Below are 17186 nucleotides of genomic sequence, written 5' to 3' on the forward strand. Positions count from 1 at the left end.
TTTAATGTGTTTTAATCTATTTTTATTTACTAAGAACAAATCATTTCAGCTAACACGTGTGTAATATGTCAAAATAGAGTATTTAAGGTTTAGCGGTTACTATTGTTCACGTCTAATTATTATAATCAATAAAAGAGCACAATATTCATAAATAATTAATAACTTGTACGTATCAATGGGCGTAATCACAATGTTTAGTACATTATTTTCAATTCAAATAGTTAATAAAATGTATGTGTTTCAAAAATTACAAAAACAAAAAAATAAAAATAAATAACCTGGGAGGTGGTAAAAACAAAAATCAAATGAGATCATATTGTATAAAAACATTATCAGAAAAAATATTATATTTCTTACTAAACCTTATGAGATATTGAGTGGTTCACGAAAATTTATCACCCTGTGTATGTTCAGTATAAATGTATTATATTTATCATAGTAAATAAGTGTAATGCGATGCACGATAAAGTGTATTTAAGGTAATTCAGTATATTGTTGATCCATTTGTCGGATCGACAACACAACTGGACGTTTAATGTACATTTTCAGTATCAATATTAGATTAGAAAAGTCAATGTATATGTTTACAGCGCCTTACAATCTTATTTTAATTACCTACTGTAAATGATGTAGCCATGTGGAGCTGCGGTAAATTTTGTGAAATAACAAGGCTACGTTTGGTTTGTTTTTGTACAGATTATAAAATATAGTTAATATAAGCAAAACAATAGTTTCTAAAATATAATGGGCACAATAATGTTCTGTAATAGTCGTCTCGTGTACGTACCTACATACAAAATTTAACGCTGATAATGCGAGCAATCGATAAAAAAACAAAAGTTATATCTAAAAAAGCGTAATCGGCTTACATACTCAAAAAGAATTGTTTTTGTTTGCACGTCGTTTGTTTACACCGAGAAACAATACAAATTCTGTTTTTATGGCCATCGCTGTTATTGAGTCGAACAACTTGCTCGTTGCTGATTTTGAAATACACACTAAACGTGCGATAACAGTAGTGTACGAGTCAACAGGTCAATAAACACAATTAGGAATGTAAAATTCGAAAATTATAGACAGCCAATATAACATTAAAATGTATACATTTGAATTATTTTATACAATAAAAAAAAAACAGAGGTCAAAACTTCCAACAAACGAGTAAATAAATAATATAGTAGACACTAGTTATGTATTAAAACTTATTTAACGCCAAACACGTTGCTTGTTTGATTAAATTTGCATTGGTTATCCCAAATAAATATACAAGTTACTAAATATTCAAATTAACTTAAGTATTCATCTTTTGACTGATCTCTGGATATACTTCTTTCTTGTACAGTGGTACAATAAACTTATTATTATTGTATTCTAACAATTAGAGTTTGGTGAAATAATATTACTAACTAGTCGGTTATTTAGTTATAACAATATTAGTGGAGGTAAGTCGTTATTGATCTTGAAGCATACCTGTTATATTTTTGTTGATATTATTACTGCAAGTTTGTGCAAAAGCGTCCAAGTTAAGGAAATGTCCGAAAGGAAATTATGTAGTTTACTATTTCAAGTACAAATTACAATTCATAATAGTAGTATTATTGATTAAGGCTAGTTGAAACATAGTAATTAACATAAAATAGTACGGTAATTTATCAGTATAAAACAGTACACAACGTTACCAATTTGTTCCGTATTGATTTATTGCATTAAGGTCAAAGATGGACTGTTGTAAGTATGAATTTAAACATTTATTAATAAGAAAACATAATTTTGTTATTTTATAAACCAAAGTACAACACTGTGATTAGAAAAGTCTTACAAAGTAAAATATTGCGATAACTACTATTAATATTGTTAATTTTGTTTTAAGCGTGTCAATATATAATTTTGTGCATGATATTGAATACAAATGTTACATTTCATACACAGAACTAGTGTTTTTTTTTTTTGTTAAATAAATTTAAACTTTCAATTTTCATAGCTTTGATTAGAACAAAAACCCAAGTTTATATCTTATAAAAAATAAGTTTAATTAAAGTTTCAAGTGGTTCCTGTTGAATTCAAATGTCCTAACGACTTACACAGTTTCCGAAATGATCAATATTCAACTATTGTACACAGTTTGGCTTATTAGTATGGGAACATTATTTCCATGATAGGTTTTTTTAAATTTCCCAAACTAGAGATTGTTTTGAACATTTCTTAACTGGACATTTCCCTGTTAAACAGGGCACTGTAACAGGTCAATTTGTAAACATTTTTCCTAAAGTACACCCAAAAGGATTTCGCATCAACTGCGCTATCCTAATGTATAGCTGGTAAAAACACTATGATGAAATATAGATTACATTTTTTCCTCTGCCGAACTTGACTAGGTCGACTAGGCACAGCTGATTCGTAGAATAAAATATCAAAGTACAATATTTTACTATGACGCGTTTAACTTGGTAAACAACGGTTTAATTTTTTTTTCATTCGGAGCACCTGCGACCTTGATCTTGTGATAATAGTACTATATGATGATGTAAATAAATTTTTTAAAAATATATTTATACATTTGATTAAAGTCTACGCGGTCACAAAAAGTCTACAGTAAAGTCTGTATCCGTTGGCCTAGTCCAGGTGAATTTCGCAGTTTGTAATATGTTTTCTAATTGTATTGAAAAAACAAAAAACAACAACATAAGTGCCTAACTAGGCGGCTTGCGCTTTTTAATTGGTCCAACCGAACTGATAAAATGAACTATAAAATGCAGATAAGTCGGTCGTCTTTCCCGGACTCTTGGCCGAACACGTGAATCCGTCAGTGAACCGACCTCTGTCTAAGCTACTATACCGCAAAATAATATTATCATAATTTTTATTTTTCCTGTTATATTATATTAGTTTTGTTCTCTGGCATTTCTGCTGTGCGTTTGTTGTTTTCCGTTTTAAACATCGGCCAATGTTGGATTAGAATATATGATATTTATTTTGCAGCACATACACATACAGTAAAAATGGTTACCGAACATGATCACATCAACGGAAACGAAAAAGTAAGTACGACCGACAAATAAACATAATATTAAACACCTCCAAAAAAAATTCGGGTTTTTTTTTTGTTCATAAGATGTTCATATTTAATATTTTTCGTTTATTTCCAAACACCTTAAGCGGTGAATAAAGTTCAATAAAAAAATAAACGTTTATTTAAATTTATCGACCACCTTTTACAACGCCTCGTTTCAACTAACTAATTTTATAATTTTTTATTCTTATAAATATTTTTGGCAAATATCATCTTTAAAATGACCGACATTTTCAGTTTCCGGCAAAACTAAACTTTTAAAACAAAAGCCATTCGCAATTGTTATGAGATATTTTCTGAAGAGATAGACTGGAAATTTCCTAAAAACTGAACTCGACCAGAAATTTAAAATTTAGAAATAATTTCACATAAAATGTTTTAAGCAACCAGCCGGTCGACCAGTAGTTATCCTCTGACATTTATACTAGTATGTTCAATCACTCAGTAAATAAAATGTATAAATTACTTTTTAGTTTAAAAATTGCTCATTGCGTTTATAAACTACATCTTAAAAATATGCTTATTTTGGCATTTTTAAAACTATTTTTGTTTTCAAGTATTAACAAAACATTTGTCGTTGTATTTATTACAAAAAATACTGGCCTATGAATTGTGTTTAAATTTCATAAAGATTTTTTTGATTTTATGGTTTGGTTTTTAATCATATTTAGTAGTCACGTGGCCAGCAATGCAAGTTAATTAAATAGTATCAATTGTGTGCGCATTATTGTTCTCAAATATCAACAATAATAATATTATTAAATATTATATTACTTTATTTAACAATATTTTCTCGGTTATTTGGAACACCGTTTTTAACTGTTTTGTATTTTTTTAATTGATTTGATGTATAATTTCGTTGTTTTACATATTTTATACTCGCTTAAGTTTATGCGGGGACCGCGGAGTTAAATTATATAATCTACATAATATAAAATTTCAAATCGTTTATAAAATAATTAATTATTTAAATAAACTCTTAACAAAACAAAAAAAAAAATGTTTGCGGATTAGGGTTTATTTAAATAGTTAACTACCTACTCTATTTTATAATACATAACCACAAGTGTTGCTTAAGTTTTTTCTCGTTAAAATAATTGTTTATCAGGAATGCTGTGATGAAAACATTGAAGATCCCGCATGTCTCGAGTCGAATCCGGTTAAAATAACTTTCGAGGACATAACTTCGGCAGCTTATAAGATCAAAAACGGAGTTGTCAAATCCTCGTGCGCTGTAAGTTATCTAGTCCACTGCACCAACTATAAACAAGCCATGGTTTAGCTGAGCGTTTTCGTTTGTTGTTTCAGAAATCGCATTTGTCCAGTCTAGTCAACATGGAACTGTACTTGAAGAAAGACTTCGTCCAAGTCACAGGCAGGTACGTTATATTTTGAACAACGAGTACAACTTGACAAGCGCCTCAGTTGGGCTCACCACGCTATTTTTAAAACGCAAACAAGCTGATTCTCATTTCTTCATTTGCTTAGACCTCGCTTTAAAATATCTTAATTATGGCTTAACCCCTTAAGTTCTGATTTATAAATCTGTTATTAAATCTTTATGGTCCAACGGGGTTTGGGGTCCGGCCGAACCTTCCAAGTTCCAACATTAGTCCCCTCCTTCAAGCGTTCAAATATATCAGGCTATTAGTGGTGCCCTCAGGTGTATCTCAAATGATTCTCTCCACAAATAACTCCAACTACATACAGTCAAAAAACATGCCAAAAAAAAAATTGAGATAATGGATTAGAGATAAAACATTCGATATTAGAAAGTACCAAAAAGTACCAGGGTCCTATACTTGTATATTTACAAACATATACATGTCCCTATGTATTTTCGTGCAACGGAGGTCGAGCCTAATTTAATTTATTATTATCAAAACAGTTTATGTACAATTTGTGTACATAAAAATGTATAGGTAATAAGCAAATTATATGATTAATGTTACTTAATATGAAAACCTGTTAAAAGCAGCAGTCCAGCGACGATATTGTAAAATGTATAAAAAAAAATATATATATTATATATACACAATACTTACAACATTGAAAATTTTTAATCAAAAAAGGTTAATTTTGAGGTGCCCTTGAACGGCAGAACTCTTCAGGTCATTCGTGTGTGTGAAATATACAATTGTCATGGAACTCGCTTATTGTTTTAGTCTTATGGATTGTAAATAGCTTATATTATTATCTAAAAAAAAAAAACCTAGTTATTTTCTCCGCTCTACAGAAAAACATTGAATCTTGGACATGTTATCATCTATCTCTTATCTTTCGTCTTTTATCTCTAAGCTCTAACTGAAAGTGAAAGTGTACCGCGAAAAATGGCGACATAAAAGCCCAATAACGTAGGTATCTGTGTTAAAAAAATTGTAATAATTGCGTTGGAAGTCTTGGTGAACTTGTGAAGTTGTTCCGACGGTCTTAGGTAACTGAATGGCTATTTTCTATACAAGCTTGTGTGCAGAAAGTTATTTTAAATTCGATTTCAGACATTACAAAGAGCCTTATGTTTGTTTGGCACTTTGTTGTATAGCACATGCTTAACACTATAATGTATTATGCCTACCGTATATCCGTTATTTCTTATTTCTTATCTTTATCTCTTATCTCAAATCAGTTACATTTTATCACTTATCTATAATCTCTTATCAGTTTTATTTTATATCTTAGATATCTCATCTCTTTATATTTTTAAATATTTCTCGTGTATCCCGCCCAATAAATCCACATCAAAAGGGTAATTTCTTGTGTTTAGTTTCAAAGAACGAGGGGCTTGCTACGCCCTGACAATGCTGTCGGAAGAAGATAAGAGAAACGGTGTGATCTCGGCGTCGCTGGGCAACCACGCGCAAGCACTGTGCTATCACGGCAGACGGCTGAACATCCCAGTGACCGTGGTCATGCCCACGGCGGCGCCCATCATGAAAATCGAAGCTTGCCGGAATTTTGGCGCCAACGTGATCGTGCAGGGCGTCAACATGAAAGAGTCCAAACAAGAGGCGTTGAGGATTTCCAAAGAAAAGAACATCATTTACATTAACGGGTCAGTGCACTTGGTTAATTGATAAACTCGTTTTTGTATTTTATATTTAAATTATTCATTAATAGTTTGCAATTTTGCCGCTGTAAAGTCCAGAAATACGTCATAATATAATACTGCAGTGTCGCCAACATTGTTTCGTTATCAAATTTACGGTTTCCACTGTACAGGTCGACATGACACTAATTTTGATTTTAAAACAATAACGCTTTTCTTTTTTGGAGACATTTTAGTTTATGTTACTTTACAATATAGTGTTTAAATTTTATCTAAATAATTAACAAATTACAACTTGTTGTACAAAGCTGGTGTTTAACCGTCTGCCAATGTGTTTAGGTACGATCACCCGCACATAATGGCCGGTCAGGGCACGGTTGGCTTGGAAATACTGGAAGACGTGCCGGACGCTGACGCCATAGTAGTGCCAGTGGGCGGGGGAGGTCTTTTGGCCGGGGTCTCGTTGGCCGTGAAAACTCTGAACAAAAATTGTAAGATCATTGTGAGTTGAATTTATTTATTTTATTTTACCTTTATAATACACACACACACACACGAGGTTTAGTGTAACTAAAGATAAGATTAATATCTTAAGAATGACAAAAGCAGAACAAAATCACACACTCATATTATGTTGTAGATTTGCTGAGTTTCAATTTTAGATAAAGATTCATAACAATTTTTCAATATTCATTAAGTGGTCCCCATAAAACTATAGTGTAATTGGCTTAAACCGCATACGTAATATATGGGCGGCGTTTTAAATCGGTTAATAATAATTAAGCTGCACTAGTTTAATCGTCACCCGCATTAAAATAGGATTTGTTTTATTAACGTGCATGTAATCGCTCGTTAATTCACACAGGCCTATTAAAAAAAACACTCATCGAACACTTGAAAACAAAACTAAAAGACATATTGACGTCGGTCTAGCGCTTAAAGAGTATAAACGTTGAAAAATTAATCAACAGATAACGACAGATATGTCTGGTTTTTTTTTACAGAAAACATTGTGTAAATAAAAAATAATACTTTGATGCTAATACAAATTAACCAATAAATTAATTGACATGGTTGAAATATTTTATTAAAAACCTCTTGTTTTCTCAAATAATGCTTACACAAAACTTCTTAAAAACAGGGCGCATGCAATCCCTTTAACGTGGAAATTTTAGTTTTTTAATAAAAATACGTCAGTTTGAAAAGTGCTCAACATTTTTTCAATTCAAATCAAAATACTTAAAGCTAAAATATTACACTTGAATGTCTTTCTTGTGGTATTTCATGGTAAAAATCTGTTTTTTTTAGAAAGTTATCAGTTTCAAAGGGCTGATCTTGATAAAGAAAAGTTATTGTGAAATATAAAGTGATTTTAAAGAGCCATAATTTATGTCTTTGAATCCTTTTTTTTAATTATAAAAAATGTTGATAATTTTAAGTTTTAAGTAAAATGAACCAATTTAAGGAAATAAAAAAAAAATCATAGACGTACTTAGAGTTAAACCTCTGAAATTGTAGACATTTCTTATTTGAATAGACTTCTATCGATTGTGAAATAAGTAAAAAAAAAATGATTTAGACACAATCTAGCAGTCTATTAAAGTTTTTTTCTTTTTACAACAGCAAAAACCAATAAAATAAAAATGTTTTTATTACACTTACTTCTCTTTTTTTTTTACATTTAGCAAATTAATTAACTCTATAAGTTTAAATAAGAAAAAAATATAACGTTTAAATTATTTAAATCTTAACTACATAATACAAATCAGATTAAGCAATTAGTTTTCAATTACCCAAATACAAAAAAAAAATAACCTAAAACATTTGACACAACTATTAAGTTTTTAATTTTGGCGATTTAAGATGAATACCAACACTAAGTCGTTAATTTTTTTATTATAGCTTACCAATTTTTTTCCCATTTATTACATATTAAAAGTCAAACACATAACCTTAGTACATGAAAAATATTAGCACTTAAAATTATTTCAATAAACACTATTCTGTTGATTCTCAATTACTTAATACTTATTTATTTTTAATAACTACATACTTTTTGTAGCGTTTTAAATTCGTTTGTAAATCGTAAAACAGATAATAATAGTGGAATCGATGCATTTCATTTTAATATTATTTATTTTATTTTATAAGCGTAAGAAGAGTGTGTTTTGTAATAATTAATAACTTTAATGGTTAATGGATAACGCACAATCAATTAATGTAGTAGACAACAAACAGTATTAAGTTCAATTCGGTCTTACATTATGTGTTTGGCCAAATACTTATAGATTGCAAATTTAGCATTACATATTCAGAAATTCTATGCAATTAAAATATGTATGTATATTTTAACGAAATTCCAAATCAATCAAACCGCATAATCTACTAACGTATTATATTTTAACAGAACGGTTTCTATTTTAAAAATAAAAAAATACTGATAATGCCAATTTATTAAGGAAATTGTGCAAGGTTTTAACTTTATAGCTATCGTTTTAGTCATCTTAATTGGTTTTATAATGAACGATAATTTTTAAAAACCAAAGCGACCATTATATTTTATTAGTTATTATTTCAGGCAATAACTATTAAATTGGCAATTAGAAAACGTGTTCTCTTTCAACGTGATTCATTCTGATCGCCATGCCGTCATTGAATGTTAATAATATTATTAGTAAAATCTATGGTAATTTGGACTCTGAAGACGTTATTGATAATAATACTATACACTAGACCGCTAACAAAACTATTACTATTAAAACTATTGACAAAGTTTAGTTCAAGGCACGATCACTTGAAAATTAATCGGTTTTACTAGTCACCGTTGGGCTATAATTTAATAATATTTCTGAGTAAAAAAAAAAAATTAGTTGTTTATAATATCGTTACAATTTACTGTGTACATTATATTATGTAACAATGCGTTCCCACCAAGACATTAGGTTAACTTCAAGGCAACAATATCTATTTAAAAAAAAAACAATTATAGGGGTAGTTCACCCACCGACGGGGTTTGTTTCCCCGTTGGAAACGTTGTAACCCTCACTGCTGCTATATTCTTTTGGTTTTCACCACTTCAATTATAGCAATCATAAAGTCACTATACCGTTTCAGGGAGTGGAATCCGACCGATTTCCTAGTTTTTCCAAAGCCTTAGAGCACGGAAGACCCGTACTCATCGAAGGCAAGTCCACGTTGGCCGACGGTCTGGCAGTGCCCATGGTCGGATACAACGCCTACGCTACAGCCGCACCTCTAATCGACAAAATGGTAATTTACTCGAACCTAAGTAGAAAGGGTTTTTTTTAAAAATGATTTTCAATGCGTTCCCAACCGAGTGACGAACTCACAATTATTATACTATGACATTGCACAGGTCGTTGTCTCAGAAGAGTGGATTTCCATAGCCATACTGCGGTTGGTGGAGTCTGAAAAATGTGTAGTAGAAGGAGCCGGAGCTATCGGTCTGGCGGCAGCATTGTCCGGTCAAATGGAAGAGTTTGCCGGTAAAAAGTAAGTCGGAGCAAAGTATTTTCATCGTCTCTAAGCACGGGCCATTGAAAAATTACCATTAATTGTAACTCTTGAACTACCACTTAGTTATTTATTCGCTAAAGCTCTCTTATTTTCATCCCATCCAACCACACACTTTATTCTACATGTCACTTGATTCATAAAGTGCTGCATTATCTTGCATGAATGACTCTAAGAGCACTTCTAGATCCCCTTCTCTCAATTTATCACTTGTCTACTAAGTAATTTGGTGCTTTAGCTATTTATACGGCTAGGTTGTTCTGTACGCTATTTAATTACTTTAGTCCTAAACTATAAACGTCCCGTACTAGTCTCGTTCATCTAATAAATCGTCTAACGTGTTTGGTACTCTCAGTTGCCAAAGAGTTCATTCAGTACTTACCTAAGCAAAACATTTCAGTGAAATATTTCAAAACGATAAAAAGTTTGCAAACTACGACAACGTTCTATGAAAAATTATGATTTTATTAACTATAATCATTTAAATATTTCTTTAAAATTTATATAACTAGTTTTTTTAATTAGATTTAATTAAAAACTCAATTATGAATCAAAATTGAATAACAAAATTAAGTGACATAAATAATTGAAATTATTAACTTGTAAAAATAACAACATATAGTTTAATAATAATGTATACATTTTAATTTATTTAATATTTTATGATACATATATTTAAACTTGACTTTTTTTTTACATGTACATATTTTTGAAATTATTCTTTTTAACTTAGTCATTTTATATATTCTTCTACTTCCTATTGACAGGAATGAGTCTTATGGCTAGGGCGGATACGTGGTGCAATAGCGTGACGCTTTTTTGAATCAAAGGGGAGGAGTAAAGGAGAAGACAGCGTGGGGAAAGGATAGTGATAAGTGTGGATGAGATGGGAATTGAACGATGGTGTAGAAGAGGAGACTGATTTCAAAAAGAGGAAACTGATTAGAGTTAATTTACAAAAGACAGAACATCAGCTGAGCATGAGACATGAGGTGTATTCATGGTCCAATGTCTTCTCCTAACGGGAAATTGGCTTGGCGGAGAAACAAATAAGGAGGAGGGATAGGGAAGTTTGTGGATGAGTCGAGAATGAGATGACAGAAAATCTGCTGAGCATGTGGTGCATTTATGATTCAATCTATTCCACGACCCAATGGGAATGGCTGGGTTTTTGTTTGATTGAAAACAAATTTTTATTTTCTTATACATTTTAAACATTTCCAGAGTGGTTCTTTTGCTTTGCGGCGGAAACATTGACACGTCCATTTTGGGCCGGTGCTTAGACAGAGGTTTGGCCATCGACGGTCGGTTGGTGAAATTCCATGCGACCCTCAGCGATCGGCCGGGAGGCATTGCCGAATTGTGCAGAATCTTAGCAACCATTGGGGTGTGCGTCAAAGACATCATACACGAGCGGGCATGGCTGTCCGACGACGTCTTCAGCGTTAGGGTGAGCAGAACTGCACACAAACCAGAACCGTGGACAATAATTTTTACTCATATGAAGTGTCACCGAAGGCACGACGCTTTTGTAGCACAAATGGGAGGGTCGGGGAAGGATAAGGGACAAGGGGCGACATTGAATCACAACCTTATCACATGAAAATATGTTTATAACAATAATTATGAGTTAAGTTGATGACACGGAATCGTGGATTTTTGCCGTCAAAACAAACGATTAAAAATCAGTTTCCTATGTAAAATAATCTGAGCCTTCGGAAAAAAATTCTGATGTATTTTTTTGTTAACAGAAAGTCATTAAAACGCTTAGAAAATAAAAAAAATAGTTAAAATTACATTAAAAAAGGGGCCGCAGTAACCAAAATAGTTAAAAAAATTATGTGTAAAAATAAGATAATATTTTTGTTTTTTCAACTTTTCTATGAAATTTTACCTCTTTTTTTCGTTTTTCTACGCGTTTTTATGGAAAACCCAATTTGAAATTTACACGTTTTATGTAAAACTATTATATCAGCTTTTTGAAAAAAAAAATTTGAAAAATTCTCAAATTTTGGGCAACACGAAATAAGCAACTTTTTAGATTAAAAACTAAATTTTAATGAATTTCTGTACTCGAAAAAATAAATCAATATTTTTTTCAGAAAGCTAAGATTGTTTTAAATAAGAAACTGACTTTTAATACATTTTTTTATTTTTGATGGCCGAAGAAACTGTCAAAGAAAAAATAACAAAAAATAAGTGTATTTATAAGAAGATTTATGTAGTTTGTATATGTATGTATTATTTTTTTTTTAAATTAAGGTCAAAGTGGTATGCGAAACCAGAGACTTGAAACACGCTCAATTAATGCAAGAGGTCATCAAGAAGAACTATACCTCGTCCATTTTCGGTGACATACCGCTGCCCAAAGTGCTGTAGTGGTGTTCGTCCGGACGTTGCCTTTGTATTATATACCAATAAAATTAAATTTGACTCAAAAGACAAAATATTGACAATTCAAAATAACCTAACCGTTATTTTGCATTGATTAGATATGCCAGTTTGGCAATATGTTCATTTGTTAATGAAATTAAATTAAAGCGATTATTTGTATTATAAATATTATATAGTATAGGTATAGTGAATTAAAAAACAACGAATAATCATAATAATTGTTGTTGTTATTAACTATGATAAATATATATTAATTATAATAATATGTAAACACCGAATGTTATTATTATATTGAAATTGAAAACATAAGCAAATAATTACTACATCGAAAGTATGTATTTTCCAAAAACATTATGGTAAATTATTTTGGTTGTATTTAACATATTTCCTAATTATATTCAAGGTAATTCTTATCTATTATATGAGCTCTTTAAACAGAGCAATGTGTATTGATAATTTGAATAAAAAGTACAAAGTCAACACATATCGGCTGTAAACGATTAAAGTCATTCGGCATACTATTTACATAACATCTTAGGAATCCCCAAGGTATGTCTTTATTATTACAAAAAACTATCTATTTGGAGTAGTAGGTTAGGTTAGGTACTCGAGTTCTAACTTGATCATTAAACAAGTCGTTAAAACATACTAAACTTAACTTATAAATATTGTATTTGTAGGCAAGCTTAAAATCAAACGTGTGTTAACTTTATTTGAAAATCTACTTCTAACAATCGTATTTATACATTTTTTAAATAAAGGGTAATACAAATTATTAAATACATGTTTAATAAAACAGTCAACAAAAATAAATGATTTAACTAGACTAATAATACTATAATAAACCAAAAAAAAAACTATGAAAGGGAGGAAAAATATTGTTATCTAATGGAACTAAAAAAGGAATGATATATATATATATATATTAAACGTTCTTATTATTGATCTAAGCTAATTTCATCTGTAAATAAATCAATCCAAAAAAACGTCATGGCGTTTAAGTCTCGATGCTGTTCCGGTCCAGTCGATTGCCGTGCATAACGATCCAGGTAAATCCTAATTGTCGCTTTTTCTTAGACAATATCAAGCGACGAACTACAGATTACCTGAATCCCGTCGCACGGTGTGGCCGCCGATCTCCGTCTAGAGATTGATTGTAATGAATTTCTACTCCTATTCGGTTCACTCGTCTTCTGACTTGAGACCTGACAAGAACTTCGTCGACATGTTTGCCGATTGATTATAATATGACCCAACGAGTAGCTTAGCTTAGCAATCAGAAGCAACAGGTTAAGTCAATTTAAAATCACTCTGCCAAGTATAATTAGACATGTTCACCTGGTCAGTTGACAGTTGAATTAAATTTTTGTCAAAATCGTGTGGTTAGCTACAATTGCTCAAATTTTTTTATTAGTTTAGAGTCAGATAAATGTGAAAATGAAAATTAATTTGTTTGACTTAGGCCGTTTGTGCCCAGAGTTGGTCAATTATTCGAATCCGTTGGAAACACGTAATTATTCAAATAATTTGCAAGTGCGGTTTTCAAGAAAATGTGTTTTCTTCAAACGCCACTTTGTAGAAATAATATACTATAACAGTACAATAATATTATACTTATAAAAAAATGTAACCAACTATACGTTTTATTACTGAGAATTTATGTTAGACATATTATATGAACATATTTATTTTTTTCAAATAAATTGTGAAAAAATCAAACGAATAACCTGTTTTATTTGAATAAGAATTTCTACAACTCAATTAAGTTTCACAACAGATATTTCAGAAAATGTTATACACAAGTATAATATTATTATAGCTCCTGTTTAGAGATTTAAGTTCAGTCTAATTTTTAGACGACAAGGTAAGTACTTTGACTTTTTTCTATTCAGATATTTCAGAAATCTTTTGTTGATTTTTCCACTCCTGTTGAATTATGAATATCGAAACTGTCTGATGATTATTTTGTAACAACCTGTTTTTTATAGACTCGAAAAATTGACAACTGCGATAATAATTGGCGTATGATGATGTTATTTTAAAGCCATTAATAATCTGTTTTTTACCTCTGATTTTATCCATGTGCTACTTGTAAGCAAAAATAACCTAATTATAGTGTGTTACTGCTTGAAAAAAAAAACGAAAAAACCTTTTACTCCTTTCAGCAGAGAGCACAATTGAACAGCTCCTGTTGTCCAAGTATAATATTAAAGATTAGGCTAAACATTTTTGAAACCAATTCGACGATAGACATCTTTCTGAAAAGTCAGGTTTCCAAACAAAAAAAAAACATGCAAAACGCCCAGTTTTAAATGCAATTAAACAATGGAAGCCAAACTCGTGAAGTGGTCAATCCATTTCTGTCGTTGCACATTAGCAGATTTATCCTAATACTACCTAACGCAGCGCTATTTCTGTTTGATCGGCTATCAAACGCTTCACGCTAGATTGTATTAAAATCGCCCTGCCTATTGGTGTGATGACCACTTGTGTGAAAACCCTTTTGTTATAACGGAACACACTGTCGCTGACCAGTTTAGCACGTTAATTTTTTTTTTAGATACACACAACACAATATCAAGCCAATAGAAAATCACTCCGTTCAACTTACTACAATTGTCTAACGTATCGTTCAAACTATGGTTCTGGCGAAGATGGACTTCTGGCAAAACACCTGCAACAGGTGACTAATCTTACAGCTTTGTCGATCGTATGACTTCGTGTCGTCTAAAATAACGAGAGAACTTGATTACTTAGAAAACGAGCGGCGAATAGAATCAGAGGACTTTAAGAGTTTAATACGATTGAGTTACTTTGGTTGGGCGTTGTTAGAAATGAGTAGATTAATATGTAGTTTAGAGAAGCATCCGCAAGACTGTCACCTTCAGAGGGATTTTCAAATATTTTATCGTATAACTTGTAAGTAGACAGTAAAGTGTTATTTATTTTTTTAATTATGGTTAAAGCTGTGTTTAGTCAGAAGCTTACATTATAACTTACTTACTATACTCCATGCATTTTTTTGTACGTTACACAACTCTCCAATGTACTGTTGAAGCTCGTCCATTCGCATTATGATACACACCATTTACATTTACTTGTAGACAAGTGTAACAGTAGGTAAGACATTTTTTTTTTTTTTACATTCAATTTTAACAACTTTTTTTAGCACTCTTCTGCATCTTTATATGTAATACCCGAAGTTGCATAATAAGCTCAATCAGTTTTAAAAACGGATTGTACCTTGGCGATGCCATTATTTACTTTCTCTTGTTAGATGTTTTAACTGTACAAAAAAAAGTAGACGAGTAAAGTATTCTATACAGAGCTGGACAAAATTCAATTCAAAAACAACTAAAGCAAATCGAGTAACGTTTGAATAAAGATAATGTTATTATTATTTTTAAATTGTATTTAAAAACAACATAATTTGTAAAGAAATACTATTAAATAATACATATTATTATTTGTATAAGACTTTAGGTGTTTTTGATTTATTAGAATCGAAAATTATGTATTTTATTGAATAGTGCTCAACTCTTTTAATAGAATACCTATTTTAAACATGGTTAATTTCTATATTACCATGCTTGATTTTCAATAAAAAAAACTCTGTAAATAAAATCAGTTATCATTAAATTTTTATTAATAATATAAACTTTTGTTACATTACAGAACAACAAGAGGTACATTAGCATAGTGTTATTATCGTTGCATAAGTATATAAAAACAAATCAAAGAAGATCATAACCAAAAGACAAAACAGAAAAAGGCAATGGGTTAGTAGCAGTATTAACAACAAGTATTCAAGTACAACATTGACATAAACAGGAGTTTGTATAGAGTCCTAATCAAACGTGTATACACAGTTTACATAAATGGTTAGTTGTACACAAGGTAGAGATGTCTATGTTAAGTCCATTAATTGCAGGTGAACACAGAAAATTGTTAATCGATTGAGATACAAAGCAAGCACCAGAGTAATTAGCAGATGAAACCCAAAAGCTAAGACCATCTCGAGATCTCACCTCGCTGCTAAAATGTGCTGAACCATTCGGGTGGAACTCGTCACAGTGCTTTGATCGGTACGATAAGCTTGAGTTTGTATGTTTTTGCCCGTGTGAAATTTAAACTTTTTAAAATAATTTTTCAATGTTAACCTAACGCTGAACGGCCCGCTGGCTCGCGCTCGGCGACTTAACGTTAATTGGTGTTTTTGCTTACAGTACAACGTTTCACGTTGTGTACACTTAAAAAAAACCCTAACCTAACTTCTTAACCTAACTTGTCAACCCGGAAGCGCTAAGCCTCGCTGGGTTTTTTAATCGATTGTCCAATATTTATCAACGCCTATTCTTAACCATCCCCCCCCCCACCACACCACGGGGGATGAAAAAAAAAATGTTTTTTTTTTCAAAATATATAATTGTGATACCACAATAATATGATTCATTGAATTTTCCTGACATAAACCACTAACCGCCCTTAAGTGTTCCTGCCCTCCCTTAGGGTTGCCTCTCCTTCCCTTCCCCTCGCCCGTTTTACACCCGGCTCTGTGCCTGAGGCAACCTCATTTCAGTCGCCTCGTACGACAGGCATGAGGATACCGTGGGGGTATTCTAGTGTCCCCCCCCCCACAGGGGGTGAAAAAAAAACACACACAGACAACATAAATGTATCGATTGAAATAGTAATACAACGTGATTTATTGGATTTTAATTAAACGCGGGTGCTTTTTGAAAAGACAATAGGTATAATATTTTGTAATTTATTATTAACACACGAATAAAATATAGCTTATACATATTATATAATAGGTATTATAAACGTTACAGGTCGCATAAAACATAATACTTGGCTGTGTGGAAAACAGCTTTGGCCGTACAGCGCCATTAAAAGCAGTGTTCGATCACAGGATAGTAATAATAGTAATAATAGTGATAATAGTAATAATAGTAATAATAGTAATAATAATAATAATGAAAAAACTACATCTGGCGAATACTTAATCTTAACACACCGCTTAAAGCTTAAATACCTAACGTTATTTGAATAAGTAGCTTTTGAACAGCACTTAACTTACACGCTATAAATATAATGATTTGCACAAAAGACAAAATCATTTCAAGGGCACAGGGGAAA

General features: G+C 31.3%; 1 protein-coding gene across 1 annotated transcript; it reads left to right on the forward strand.

The window, feature by feature from the left end:
- The first annotated feature begins 2755 nt into the window (after window positions 1-2755).
- Window positions 2756-12238, forward strand: LOC126839484 (L-threonine ammonia-lyase). The gene is made up of 9 exons (XM_050574803.1): window positions 2756-3038; window positions 4179-4304; window positions 4379-4449; window positions 5835-6122; window positions 6456-6618; window positions 9231-9386; window positions 9493-9629; window positions 10875-11100; window positions 11913-12238. The coding sequence occupies exons 1-9, from the start codon at window positions 3000-3002 to the stop codon at window positions 12027-12029; spliced, it is 1323 nt and encodes a 440-aa protein (XP_050430760.1). The 5' UTR covers window positions 2756-2999; the 3' UTR covers window positions 12030-12238.
- The last annotated feature ends 4948 nt before the right edge of the window (window positions 12239-17186 follow it).

This window comes from Adelges cooleyi, unplaced genomic scaffold (genome assembly GCF_023614345.1).
Source record: "Adelges cooleyi isolate 19-005CV unplaced genomic scaffold, UGA_ACOO_1.1 ACOO_flye_CR_arks_rails_tigmint_CR_PRNA_306, whole genome shotgun sequence".
NCBI lineage: Eukaryota > Metazoa > Arthropoda > Insecta > Hemiptera > Adelgidae > Adelges > Adelges cooleyi.

Coding starts and splice junctions, on each gene's coding strand:
- LOC126839484 (XM_050574803.1), top strand. CDS start 3,000: ATGGTTACCGAACATGATCACATCAACGGAAACGAAAAA. Junction 3,039..4,178: donor ACATCAACGGAAACGAAAAA/GTAAGTACGACC, acceptor ATTGTTTATCAG/GAATGCTGTGATGAAAACAT. Junction 9,387..9,492: donor CACCTCTAATCGACAAAATG/GTAATTTACTCG, acceptor GACATTGCACAG/GTCGTTGTCTCAGAAGAGTG.